This window comes from Hemibagrus wyckioides, linkage group LG06, assembly GCF_019097595.1.
Source record: "Hemibagrus wyckioides isolate EC202008001 linkage group LG06, SWU_Hwy_1.0, whole genome shotgun sequence".
Taxonomy (NCBI): domain Eukaryota; kingdom Metazoa; phylum Chordata; class Actinopteri; order Siluriformes; family Bagridae; genus Hemibagrus; species Hemibagrus wyckioides.
In genome coordinates, this window is record NC_080715.1 from 17,828,055 (window position 1) to 17,841,515 (window position 13,461).

Here is a 13,461-nt window from a genome sequence, read left to right on the forward strand (position 1 = left end):
GACCACAACATAAGTTAATATATTTATAGTATACAGGTGGTTAATCAGAGTCCAAGGACTATAATATATGAAGAAAAAAAAAAAAAAAGAAAATATTAATAATAATTATTGCCAAGTACAGCAAAAGTGGCCTATGCATATGACTTAAAATTCAAAAAGACATTTGTGAAAAACAATAAAGAACAGAAATAGCATACATTCTCTCAAAATCAATACACACACCAAAAAAGAAGAGCACTTACAATAACATGAAATTTCACAGGCGAACAATTAAGTCATTTCATTTGACTGAAATAATAAAACAGTAACTCACCGAATGCCCCTGAATACATTCAGACCATGCAAAAAAAAGGCAACTCTTTTCTGCAGCAACAGTACACATATCAGGTGAACACTATCTGAATTATTCATTCACTACCTGACTGCCACGTCAATACTTCAGTAACATAGCAACCAATAGAGAGATGGACTTTCATAGGCCATTTAAACAGTGTTCTCTGAATTACCTTTTAATGAAAGCTCATTTAAATTATAAAAATCCTGCTGCAAGAAATATTACGAAACAAAAAAGGAAATACAATCAAAGCATAGAGGTGAACTATATAATGTTAGCTGTTCAACTTCTATTCATAATGGGTAATGGGTATTTAATCAAAGTTTTTCTTAACCTTTTTCATCTTTTTGTTTTTGAACACTGGAGAACTTAAGAATCTGGTATCTGAGAATTTGTCTCCACGCCTCATTTTGCTGCAAAGTGAAAAAATGTAAAAACAGTATAAAATAAATAGCAGAAGCAATCTTACAACACATTTAGAGCTGAAACGATTAATGTGTGAAAAATCAACAAAACAATTCTCACCAGTTGATAGCCGGCTCCTTGTATGACACAGGAGCTGCCTTCCTGCGGGATCGGCTTAATGGATTGGCTGTGAAGTCTGTGTTTGTTAAGCTCTTCATTGCTCTTCCACCTATAATTTAAACATTAAACACAGTAACAGTAAGTAAAATACACACCACAAACAAATTATTACTACCAGTTTTAGCCTTCATGCGCTCCCATTTTGATCATTCGCTAATTACTAACTATCTACTATAGCTCTCCTCTATCATGATAGCTACCAGCAGGGAATAGCAAAGACTAGCATGTGATTCCTTTGAGCCAAATGAAGCCAGACAACTATGTCTTATTCAACTGCAGCTCATACATCACCAGCTGTGCAAACTATCCTCTTCCATATACATGAGCTCACAAACTTGACTAGTACGTCTCTGAAGTGACACTAACGCCATTCCTTCCTCCCAGAGAGCATGGCAAATTATGCTCTATTGGACTACTGGCTAGGGATGTCTATGCCATTAACAGTATTAAAATTTCATCAGATAATAGGGTAAATATCATCCTGTTGCACCCCACAAGAGCCATTCTGAAACTTATTTAATCCATAATTACCTGTAGATTGTTGCGTCACATTCCACCCAGGTTCCTCATAAATGTCCATTGTTCGTGAAGAAATCTCTTGTGAATCCTTCTGGATTGTGACAGAACTGTCAGTAATAAAACTCCCAGTGGAGCCAAAATCGAGGGATTCCCACGGAGGCTTATCCTCAGAGAATAATCCACTGTGATTCTGTCTAAACTGCTCTGCTTTTTTGGGGGTTGATTGGCTGTCACTGTCATGAACAAGACTATCCGTAACAAAACAAATCTCACTTTCTCTATTTGCAGGTAAACTCTCTTCATTGCTGCTGAAAACCACAACATTCTCCTTTCCCTTTAACTGTGAATTGCGATCGGATAAAACATAAGTTTCTCTGCACTTGCTCTTATGATTTTGGATGGTGTGATGCTTTGAACTGACATGTTTCAAATTTATGCCGATGTCATTAATGGTATACAAGTCGTCATTATTGTCAAGGTGTGTCACGTGTGTGCTGTTTGTGTCCACAGTCTCAATTACAGGCTCATCCATGAAAGCCTCCTCAAGAGCAGTGGAAGTGGATCCATCTGTTACATTAGTGGAAGTGCTGTTTTTCTTTGTATATTCACCTGGTACTGGAATTTCTTTTGGCAAAATATCAGCAATCTGAATAGAGGTATTTTTGGTCCGTCTTCTCTTTCCTGATGCATTTTCTCTTGTTGCAACGTTCTTCCTTCTTTCTTTTATCTCTGTCATCTTGGGCTTCTTGGCTTTAGTGTGCACCATTGAAGAAGGATCAGAGGAATTTTCTAAAATATTTTCATCAGAGGTCATTTGTGAATGTTTTAAAAAGCTTCCATTTTCCGCTTTATGAAATACCCCTTGCTCTGGTTGCTGCCCCTCAGTCATCCCTGGGGTACACTGTGCATCATGCGTGCTTTCCAAAGTCATTGCATTTGTGGTTTCCTGGGATGTGACATTCGTGTGACTGTCTAATGGATGATTTAGGAGGTCAATACAAGCATCTGACATCTGAGCTGTATGGATCACATATGTTCCTCTGTTTCTCTGTGTAATGAATTCTTCTGTCTCAGAGGGTGACCGAGCTGGCTGCTTGTTTTGATGTTTTTCTGAGTGGACCTGGTTTTCCTGGACATCAGTGTGAACATTAGCGAATTCAGCACTGTCCTTTACACTTTGATCTATACTGAAAGATGAAACTTTAGTCTTCCTGCCCTGTGATCTTGGCTTAGGTGGGACTATGTATGTTTTCCTGCTCTTTGCATTATTGTACTGAGCTTTCAGCACTTCAGTTTCACTTTCAGTGCCTTTGTCTTTAGATATATTCGAGTCAGATAGACTTTCCTTGCTCTTGATCGGATTTTCTACTTTTTGTTCGCTAAAGTAATCATCTAAATCATCACTGGTGGAAATAAAGCTGGACTCATGCAAAGAGATGACGTAGGTTTGCCTTGTATCCGTATATCCTGCAATGAGTTTTTGAGAATTTGATCGTTTGTTGCTTTTTGTGTAACGAGAGGTGACGTGAGTCTTTCTGCGTGCCGTGATCGATTCCTCTTGCTCATGCACAGGCTCTACCCACTGTGGCAAACTCTCCTCTTCATTGCTGCCAGTGAAAGTGTGTGCACTTGTTTGGATTTGTGTTTTGCAAGACTGTCGCATAGATGTATCTGCAGTTGAATCCTTTAGATGAGATGATTCCACTGCTGCTTTATCATAATTCAGCACAATGCTCTCTCTAGCTTTTGCTGAACAAGACTCAACATTTTCTCTAGTTCCTCTCTGATCATCTTTACAGTTTTTCTTTGGTTTGGTCTGAACGGTGATGATTTCAGCAACATTGTCAACTACAGTGAACTCCATCTGTGAGTCATAAAGAGTATTTTGAGGTTCTGTATGGTGCACTTCTGGACTGGGAGGCTTTTCCTTGGTTTTAGGTGGAGAACTTTGCGGCGGACAGTCATTCGTTATTGACACATTTCCACCAGGGTCCTGGACATTCCTATTTTGCCCACATTTAGATAAACTGGTTCTGTGTTTCGGCTCAGGTAATGGCGCAGTTACATCTTTCTCGGTCTGAGAAGAATCTATAACCCAAATACACAAATAAAATGAACCTTACAGCACATTATCAGGCCAAGAGACATGCTAACTGTGCACACAGGTGTCTATTTCACATCATTTAATGAATCTTCCTACCTTCAGTGATCAACATGTCCAAGCTCTCAGCACCCTAATATGGAAGAAATTATCATTATAAATTGCAGCTTTGGTAGAAACATTCTTGCAGAGCCAGTCTTGTGCATTGGCCATATACAGAACACCTAGTAATGGGTTACCTCTTCTTTGGAGATAAGGTCCACTGCCTTAGCCATGCAGTTGATGGAGGTATTATAGAACTCATGCAGAACTGTAAACTATGGAGTTGAAAAAGAAACTGACCATTACTCTGTCCATACATAAAAATCATCAAAAGAGCCTTCAGCATCATTGCACCTGTCTCTCCTCTGTGAAATCTAGAGACTCACCATTTGTTTATTTTTATGACGCTGGATGGCAAGATCAAAGTTCAGGCTCTGCAGATGTTTCTGTAAACGCACCGTTTCCATCTCAAGCTGCTTGGATTTCTGTTTCTGAGCAACCAGAGCCAAGGCAAGGGCTTTGTTGTTGGTTTTCAAAGAAAGCTTGAAGAACGATGATGTGTCTGAAAAACAGAATCAGCGGTCAGATTGCTTAGGTTACATGACATAGAAAGTGTCATGGTGGCACATTATGTACGGGTACCACTTCAGAGACTCTGGATCCCTGGTTTGATCCTGAGTTTAAATTAGTCTCAGTGCAGAGTGTCACCTTATGGGCATCTTACCACCTTCCATGCTGATGGTTGGACTGGCAACTCTAAATAGACTAATGGCCTGGGGAGAGGATGTGTGTGATGCCCTGAAATTGAGTGGTGTTTGATCTAAGCTGCATCTCTGACCCGTGGCCAGTGGTCCTGGGAGAGTCTCCAGGTCCAGTGAGTCACTTGTCAAAATGAATCCTTTACTGAAAATTTATCTACTGACCAGAAGGCTGAGAGATCAAATGCCAGCACTGGCAAGTTTCCATTGTTAGGCCCTTAAACCCCATGTGCTCAGATGTATAAATGAGATAAAAGTCGCTCTGTAATATCATGTCAGTCTGTGGGTATGATGGTATCTCAAGTGGTTAAGGCTCTGGGTTGTTGATTGGAAGATCAAGCCCCAGCACTGCCAAGCTTTAGGCCCTTGAGCAAGCCCTTTAACCCTCTCTGCTCCAGGGACACTGCATTATGGCTGACCCTGCGCACTGACCCCAACCTCCAAGGATGGGATATACGAAGAAAGCATTTCACTGTGCAGTAATGTATATGTGGGGAAATTACTACTGCTACTTTAAATACTGTAAATAAATAAGAATAAATGAATGAACGATACACAAAGTGAGATAGGTCATGCAAGAAAACCTCAAAACAAACAAACATGGAAACTTACTGTGAATTTTTGTCTTTATCTTAGCAGCAGTCTGCTTTATTGTGTTTGGTTTCTTCTCCATCGCCATTGCAAGAGTCATGGCTTCGTGCTGGAAATAATGAGACTGATAAAACTACAAACATTGGTTTACATGAATCCTGTCAAACGCCAGAAATAACCTAACCAGCCTGGGCACTTGACTAGTTATTGCATCTATAATTTCTTGTTGGTTACATAATCGAATTAATATTTTTTCTTTATTACTTTCTTTTAACGTATCTATCTATAATAACCCAGTTAACCCACCAGCACAATAACTAGTACCACTATAACGTTGTTACAAGCTTAACAAGTTTAGTTAGCAGTTAAGTTGATCTAGACGTTTACTTATGTAACTAGGAGACTATACATTTAATTTAGAAAAATCATATAAGTTATAATTAACAGCCTAAACAAGACTACATCATTAAATCTAAGCCTGCACACGTACCTTAGTTAAACGCTAACACCGATTCAAACCCAAACAGCGCCGCGGAAACTCCAAACTCTTCTTCGTCTCCCTCTCACACGAAAAGCCGAACACTCGCTGCTGCCTCCTGCTGCGCAATCTGTAATTGTACTTAATTTCCGGTTTAAAAAAATTTTATTTTTAAAGTATTTCATTTCCGAATACAAATTCCGATTATGAAATGTTTTATGAACATGTAACTTATATATCTATATATATATTTATAAAATCAATATTTAGCGGAGCTTCCACCGAGTTAATAAACTGTGACTTTTATTTTGAATTGAATTAGTTGAAACCGGAAGCGTATCGTTTTCTGGCATCATTCGTTTTACTACTATCCAAATGATTAGTTGTTAGCCATTAAGAAATCTGACGCCTGCACTAAATATATCTTGCATATCTAGGTGGAATTGTACTGCTCTGTCACTAAAGCACGTTCCTGAGACTTTAGCTGAAATGGAAGGGCAACGCTGGTTACCTCTGGAGGCTAATCCAGACGTATGTAAGCTTTTGTTTTTATTCAGTGTGTGGTTGTGATCGCCATTGGTTTAATACAATAATCATTCTGTCATTGTGACTCAGTAGGTTAGACATAAAGATTGCACTAATCCTGTACTTCAGCTCATGTTATTGAACTTAGGCACTAGTTGCGTTAACTGATTTGTTTGCTGTCTCTTGTAGGTAATGAATCAAGTGAGTAGATGCCTCGGTTCTGGTCTTCAGCTAACCCGCAGTCAGGTGTAGTCAAATGCATGAAGGTCTTAAGTGAGGAAAGTTAAGACTGCCTTGGTGTTTATTTCTTATTATTTCTTACCATATATACCAGTCAGAGGTGGTGTGATTAAATCTTATTGTCTTCTTCACGACCTTCACTATCACCGAGAGGCACACGCCCTGACTCATCACTTTTTACCTCTCCCACTAAAATCCCGTCTTCTTTCATCTTTCTGACTTGTTATGTCTTGTAGTTTTTACGACAGTTGGGCTTAGTACCTAGCTGGCAGTTTGGAGATGTATATGGTTTGGACCCAGAGCTTCTTACGTTGGTGCCCAGGCCTGTGTGTGCTGTCCTGCTCCTCTTCCCTGTCACGGAAAAGGTAAACCTCTTGTCATTCGACAGCTCGAAGCACTTTTAAATGCCTCCTAACAATTTGTCAGTTGAAGTGCATAGACTGATGTACATTCAGATGGTTGTGTTAACCTAAGTCTGAGCTTATTAATTCATTACTCATCTTACAGCATACACCGACCAGGCATAACATTGTGACCACCTGCCTAATATTGGGTTGATCCCCCTTTTACTGCCAAAATAGCCCTGACCCATCATACACTGTGTTATTCTGACACCTTTCTATCAGAACCAGCATTATCTTCTTCAGCAGTTTGAGCAACAGTAACTTGTCTGTTGGATCAGATCACACGGGTCAGCCTTTGCTCCCCACGTGCATTAATGGGCCTTGGCCGCCCATGACCCTGTAGCTGATTCACCACCGTTCCTTCCTTGGACCACTTTTGATAGATACTGACCACTGCAGACTGGGAACACCCCACAAGAGCTTCAGTTTTGGAGATGCTCTGATCCAGTTGTCTAGCTATCACAATTTGGCCCTTGTCAAACTCGCTCAAATCCTTACACTTGCCCATATTTTCTGCTTCTAACACATTAACCTTGAGGACAAAATGTTCACTTGCTGCCTGATATATCCCACCCACTAACAGGTGCCATGATAAGGTGATAATCAATGTTATTCACTACACCTGTCAGTGGTCATAATGTTGTGTCTGATTGGTGTATTATTCAGTAGATAATACTGTAAACTATTAAGGAACTTTATTGATGTATTAAAAGACCAACATGTTTGAGAATATGAACTACAGTTGGTAATACGTATATACTATAAATAGCTGCCAGATCATTAGGCACACACCCAGCTCCACCCAAATTCCAACAGCAATCATATGACTAGTGTGTGTGGTTTAAACCAGCATTTCAGGCATCAGTTCATATTAATGTTTAAAGAGCAGAACAAGTTCCCTAAAAACATGATGTAATAGTTGACTCTGGGTGTGCCGATTCTAGCATCTTCTATCACCCTGGAATTTCTAAGCACAACCACTTTAAAGATTTACTGAGAATAGTGTAAGAAACAAACAAACACAACTGTCTGTGTTGTCTGTGATCAGGCTAAATGAAAACAGCTTGAGGATTACAGCATGAGAAGGTGAATGAAGGAACTGTGCAAGCAAACAGACAAGCTACAGTAAAATCTAAATTCAATAGTGGTGTGCAGAAAGTCATCTGAGCACACATGACTTGTTGAGGTTTTTCCTAAAAGAGCTAAACAACATGTGTGCCAAGAAATGTCAGACAAAAAACAAGAAAGTATGTGTCAAGTGGGACATTAAAACTGAAATGTTGCAGAGTGGAATAGTTGTCTAGTCAGTTCAATCCAGATTCAACTGAACAAATTCATGTGATGGAAGGATCAGATTTTGGTGCAAGCACCATGGAGATATCCTGTTTGGTATAAACAGTACAGGCTAGTGATGCCAGGGTGATGGTGTTGGAAATGTCTTCTTGGCACACATAAAGGCCTTTGATAACCATGAGCAAATGTTTTAGTGGCATAGCTGACCTTCCATGAATACTTTCATAGCTACATTTTGTCCAGACACATGTGGATCCACATGTGGATATGTGGATGGCAGGTTTTCATTTCTTCTTTGGCCTGCACAGTCTTCAGATAAGTCTTCTTCTTTGTAGTGTAGTGCACAAACTCTACTGTCAGCAACTACACAAAGCACTACACATCTTCACATGGTTCAATTTCCTACATGTGATTTAAAATATATGCCTCATACTGATGAAGGACACCAAGATGGCTCAGCTCCCTTATTTACCACTTTTAAATGGCCAGAATAACACTATGAATGGCAGCAGAATATAGGTATTTTAATTTCCTTCATTTAAAATAAATGATGTATAGATTATTTAACTAAAACTTCTGTGAAACTGCATTAATGAAAGGTAGTCTAATTACATCATAGAGATCCATTCAAACAGCATACAGTGTATTCACTGCATATAAGACGCTAACTTCACAATGTTTTGTGTAATTGAAATATACATTATAATTATAACATTTATGAGGTTCATTTTTAAACCCCCAGTTATCCGAATGAATGGACGTTAACTAATAGGAGCTACAGATTAAACACCTGTACACCTGCACAGTTATCTAATCAGCCAATCATGTGGCACTAGCACAGTTTATAAAACCATGCAGATACAGGTGAAGATTGTCAGTTAATGTTCACATCAAACATCAGAATGAGGATAACCTGTGATCTCTGTGACTTTAACCATAGCATTGATCTTGGTAGCAGAAGGGCTGGTTTGAGTATTTCAGAAACATACAACAGTCTCTAGTGTTTACCGTACACAGAATGGTAATAAAGTGAACAGTGACTGTGTGCGGGTGTGTATTATTGTATATAATATACATAAATGCACATCCCAGGTATATAAATATCACATTTTAAGGTTTTTGTCAAAATATAATTGTTAAGAAATTTATACTAATACATGATCAGAGAAATATGAGACCATTAACCATTATAACCATTGTTTTTGCAGGCTGTGGTTCCCCTGTTTATGGAGAATGATTATGTAACATGATCTGCAGTTTATCCTCCTGTCATGTTTGCCTTATAGAAGGGTGGTCTAGTGTACAAAACTACTCTGAGTGTTCTCATAATGTACCGTAGCTATAAGAACACACAGAATGCATACACTAAATCCTCCGTCTATAGGGTACACGTGACAGGAGGATAAACTGCAGTTCATTTTAAATAGTTCCTTCCCCAGGCCAAACAGGTGTTACATTACCTGAGGAGTATAGTGGGAAGACATGAGGCCGTTTAGGTTTCAGCTTACTGATATCCTGCCATGAACAGTAGCACATTTATTACACATTTCAACAAACTAGAAAGTCAACAAATATTACATATAGTAGAGAGAGAGAGCTTCGAGAAACTATTCAGAAATATTCTCATGTTTGCAGTTTTTGCAGTTGTATTCAATATTAAATGCACAGAATGTTTTTGGAGTGTGCAATGATGTGCACAGGGATCATCTGAATGCAGTTTAGTGTATGATTCAGTGTGTCAGTGTCAATGACGGATAAGTCTTAGTAAGGGTGGAATCACTAATTTCCTGTCCATCATTTTTATTTTTACAGTACGAGTCATTTAGACTGGAGGAGGAAGCAAAGATTAAAGCACAGGGACAGGAAGTGTCATCAGAGGTGTACTTCATGAAACAAACTATCGGAAATGCATGTGGCACAATAGGGTTGATTCATGCAGTAGCAAATAACCAAACACTTCTTGAGTTTGGTAAGCAATTATTTCCTGAGCTATTAAAATGGATATTGTGTGTTAAGGTTTTCAGTTTTTATGTATTCCAGTATTACTTATTATTATTATGTTTTAATTTGGGTTTTGGATTATATTTAGATGTTATTGCTTTTTGATGTCATTACATCATTTACTCAGAATTATATTTGCAATATTTATAAACATTTATGGGCAGTTGTTGTTTTGCAGAGGCTGACTCACCCCTGAAGATGTTTATTATGCAGTCCTCTAAGATGAGCCCAGAGGAAAAAGCAACCTTCCTAGAAAAAGACGAGGTTGTGTACACATTGTCTGCTGTTGTCAAAAGACACTAACTAGATTCAGTAACCTGTTAGTTTGGTAGTTTAAAATAGTTTGTAAAGTTTTCTGTTTTCTTTTTCATTTTTGGTCTGTTTCAGAGTATCCGTGTAACACATGAGTCAAGTGCTCAGGAGGGACAGACAGAGGTTCGTTACATTTTATGACAAGTTGAAGTTGTAACAAAAGTTATCTTTTAGTCACATGAACTGAAAATGTGTGATGAAGGAAATATCAACATAAAATTTGAGTAATATTTAAACTACCACAGCAGCTTCAGTGAGCCTTGGCATAGATTGTACAAGGCTCAAGAACTGCTCTAGAGAGATGATTCTTTTAAAATGTAATTTCCTTTGTTGGTCTTCTGATGATTATGATGATGATGATAATTATATTATATGGGTTTTCAGTTAGGTAGAGATCTGAATGCCATAGCATATGATGTACATTACTTTCATTCTTACCAAGCCATTCTTCAGTGATCTCTTGTGGATTGAGTCCCTATTGATTGGAACATTTTAATTCTGGGAAAGACCACTACCATCATTATCATCATCATCATAACAGTGACCAGGCAGAATAATTTTGTATTGTGGCAGGTGTTACAAAAACCATGATCCCTTATCTCACACCATGACCTAGATATCATATGAATGTCATTTCTTTAATCGTATTTTAATAATGATTTGTTTAAATGTGTCACCCTGGGGTAACCACCAAATATTTTCACCAAATGGTTGTCTCACTGTTTTACCTAGCTTTTTCATAGCCAGGGATTTTTTTTTTAAACTGATAGACAGACCATTCTCTATGCGTTGTGTATGTACACTACCAGTCAAAAGTTTGGACACACCTTCTAATTCAATGTTTTTTGTTTAGGGATTTATTTTCTACATTCTAGAACAATACTGGAGATTTCAAAACTATGAAATAACACACATGAACTTAAGTAATCCATATGTACCGACAACAAAAAACAGTCAGTTGTTATTTTAAGACACAAAGGTCAGGTGTTCTGGAATAGTTCTTGCAAGAACAGTATTGTCAAGTGCATTTGCAAAACCCATCAAGTCTCCAATTAAAATCACCAATTAACAGCACCTCAGATTAGAGCCATTATGAAAGCTTTACAGAGCATCAGTAGCAGACAGATCTCAATATCAACTGTTCAAACGAGATTATTGTGTATTTCGGCCGCCTTCAGCATTGTTTTACAACGTAGAAAGAAATAAACATCAGGAAAGACCATGGAATTAGATGTGTCCAAACTTTTGACTGGTAGTGTATATATAAATAATCTCTCTCTATGTATATATATGTGTGTATATAACAGGCTCCAAGTGTTGATGAAAAAGTGGATTTACATTTTATTGCCTTTGTGAATGTTGGAGGGCATTTATATGAGTTAGGTGAGTACGTGATGTTTTTTTTAAAATTAATTATATTAAATAGATAAGCTCTTACCACCTAACACCCCAGAACATTTCAGTTTCGATTGCATAGTTGTATAAAATATGGTAATGGACACGTAAAGTAATTCATTTGGCTACTTTGCAGATGGCCGAAAACCTTTTCCAATAGTTCATGGGAAAACCACAGAGGACAGCTTTCTTGAGGTAAATATGTCTATATATATATTTCCATGAATTGCTTTGTTTTTGTGTTGAAATGTGTTGTGTGATGTTGAGGGAGATTTTAGATTATTGTAATTCAGGACTGAGGGAAATGATCTGGGTTTTTTTTTTTTTTTGCAGGATGCTACAGTGGTCTGTAAGAAATTTATGGCACGTGATCCCCAAGAGCTCCGCTTCACTGTTGTGGCTCTCTCCAAAGCATAAAACACTCACTTTCTGTTTACTCAAGAAGAAACTGCCAGGCAGCCATTCGCAAATGTTTGAATGTTTTCGTTCTTACACTGTTGAATTACATCTTTGATAAAATGGTTATTTGCTAATATTTTGCTGCAGATTTCTTTGATCTGACGTGTTATTAAGAATGAAACACAAAGAAATAGAATGTGTCCATGTACACATTTATAGGCTTTTTTAAAAATGTATGTTCAATTACTACTTGAATAATAACTATGCCTTTTCTGCTCTGTCCTACATACTGACAGCCTAATTTAAATCAGACAAGAATTAATAAGTGAGTTCTCTAAGCATTGCAAAAGAACAAATCCTGTGTGAAACATGCACAATGTTCTCTTTTTCTGATTTACAAATTCCATTAAAGCTAAAGCTCTTTGTAAATGTTGACTTGTAATGATTTGTCATATCAACATTTTTCCAAGTTGCTTTAGTTAAACATTAAAAAAAGCATTTCCTGTGCTTGAGCTAGTGTCCACTGTAGCTGACAGGAGTGGAACCTGATGTGATGATCTTGTGTTACAGCTTATCTGCCTTAATATTCAATGTGCTGTGCACTCTGAGATAAATTTCTGGTTACCATGAAAGTAAAGATTGGTCATTTGAGTTACTGTAGCCTTTCGTTGTGCATAAAAATGAGAGATTAGTTTTAGATTAAAAAAAAAAGTATGCCTTGTGAATGATGGCTTGTGAATGATGGCTTTGTGAATATACTGTAACACACATAGGTGTATATATAGATAGATAGATAGATAGATAGATAGATAGATAGATAGATAGATAGATAGATAGATAGATAGATAGATAGATAGATAGATAGATAGATAGATAGATATCATATAAAACATATATATAACACTGATTATCTCCTCATCACTAGATGGGCAAAAATAAGACGACCCCTAAAACAGGAATTTTACAGTTGAAGGCCACTGACATTTTTTCCCTACTCAATTTTTCTGACTGTTTTCACTAGCTTTGCATTTGGCTAGGGTCAGTGTCACTACTGGTAGCAAGAGGCAACAGAGGTTGCACAGGCAGTCCAACTCCTTCAGGATGGCACATCAATACGTGCTATTGCCAGAAGGTTTGCTGTTTCACCCAGCACAGTGTTAAGAGCATGGAGGAGATTCCAGGAGACAGGCAGTTATTCTAGGAGAGCTGGACAGGGCTGTAGAAGGTACTTAACCCATCAGCAGGACTGGTATCTGCTCCTTTGTGCAAGGAGAAACAGGATGAGCACTGCCAGAGCCCTACAAAATGACCTCCAGCAGGCCACTGGTGTGAATGACTCTGACCAAACTATCAGAAACAGACTTCATAAGGGTTGCCTGAGGGCCCGGCACAGTGGAGCTCGACTGGCATTTGCCAAAGAACACCAGTATTGTCAGGTCCGCCACTGTTACCCTGTGCTTTTCACAGATGAGAGCAGGTTCACC

The 13,461-nt window shown here is 38.2% G+C and overlaps 2 protein-coding genes across 4 annotated transcripts; one reads left to right on the plus strand and one right to left on the minus strand.

Annotated features, from left to right (window-relative positions):
- Positions 1–45: 45 nt before the first annotated feature.
- On the minus strand, positions 46–5,655 carry sgo2 (shugoshin 2). 2 transcript variants are annotated; one of them, XM_058391415.1, is made up of 8 exons: positions 5,421–5,655; positions 4,952–5,039; positions 3,968–4,143; positions 3,779–3,856; positions 3,639–3,672; positions 1,451–3,526; positions 860–968; positions 46–747 (listed from the first exon to the last, which is right to left on the minus strand). In XM_058391415.1, the coding sequence occupies exons 2-8, from the start codon at positions 5,028–5,030 to the stop codon at positions 648–650; spliced, it is 2,652 nt and encodes an 883-aa protein (XP_058247398.1). In that variant the 5' UTR covers positions 5,031–5,039; positions 5,421–5,655; the 3' UTR covers positions 46–647. The 2 variants fall into 2 exon arrangements, with proteins under 2 accessions (XP_058247398.1, XP_058247400.1); XM_058391417.1 differs by having other exon boundaries at positions 4,952–5,054; positions 5,421–5,461.
- An 82-nt stretch (positions 5,656–5,737) lies between these two features.
- uchl3 (ubiquitin carboxyl-terminal esterase L3 (ubiquitin thiolesterase)) lies at positions 5,738–12,113 on the plus strand. 2 transcript variants are annotated; one of them, XM_058391418.1, is made up of 9 exons: positions 5,738–5,939; positions 6,123–6,134; positions 6,410–6,538; positions 9,683–9,839; positions 10,050–10,135; positions 10,259–10,306; positions 11,491–11,566; positions 11,715–11,773; positions 11,912–12,113. In XM_058391418.1, the coding sequence occupies exons 1-9, from the start codon at positions 5,898–5,900 to the stop codon at positions 11,993–11,995; spliced, it is 693 nt and encodes a 230-aa protein (XP_058247401.1). In that variant the 5' UTR covers positions 5,738–5,897; the 3' UTR covers positions 11,996–12,113. The 2 variants fall into 2 exon arrangements, with proteins under 2 accessions (XP_058247401.1, XP_058247402.1); XM_058391419.1 differs by lacking the exon at positions 6,123–6,134.
- The last annotated feature ends 1,348 nt before the right edge of the window (positions 12,114–13,461 follow it).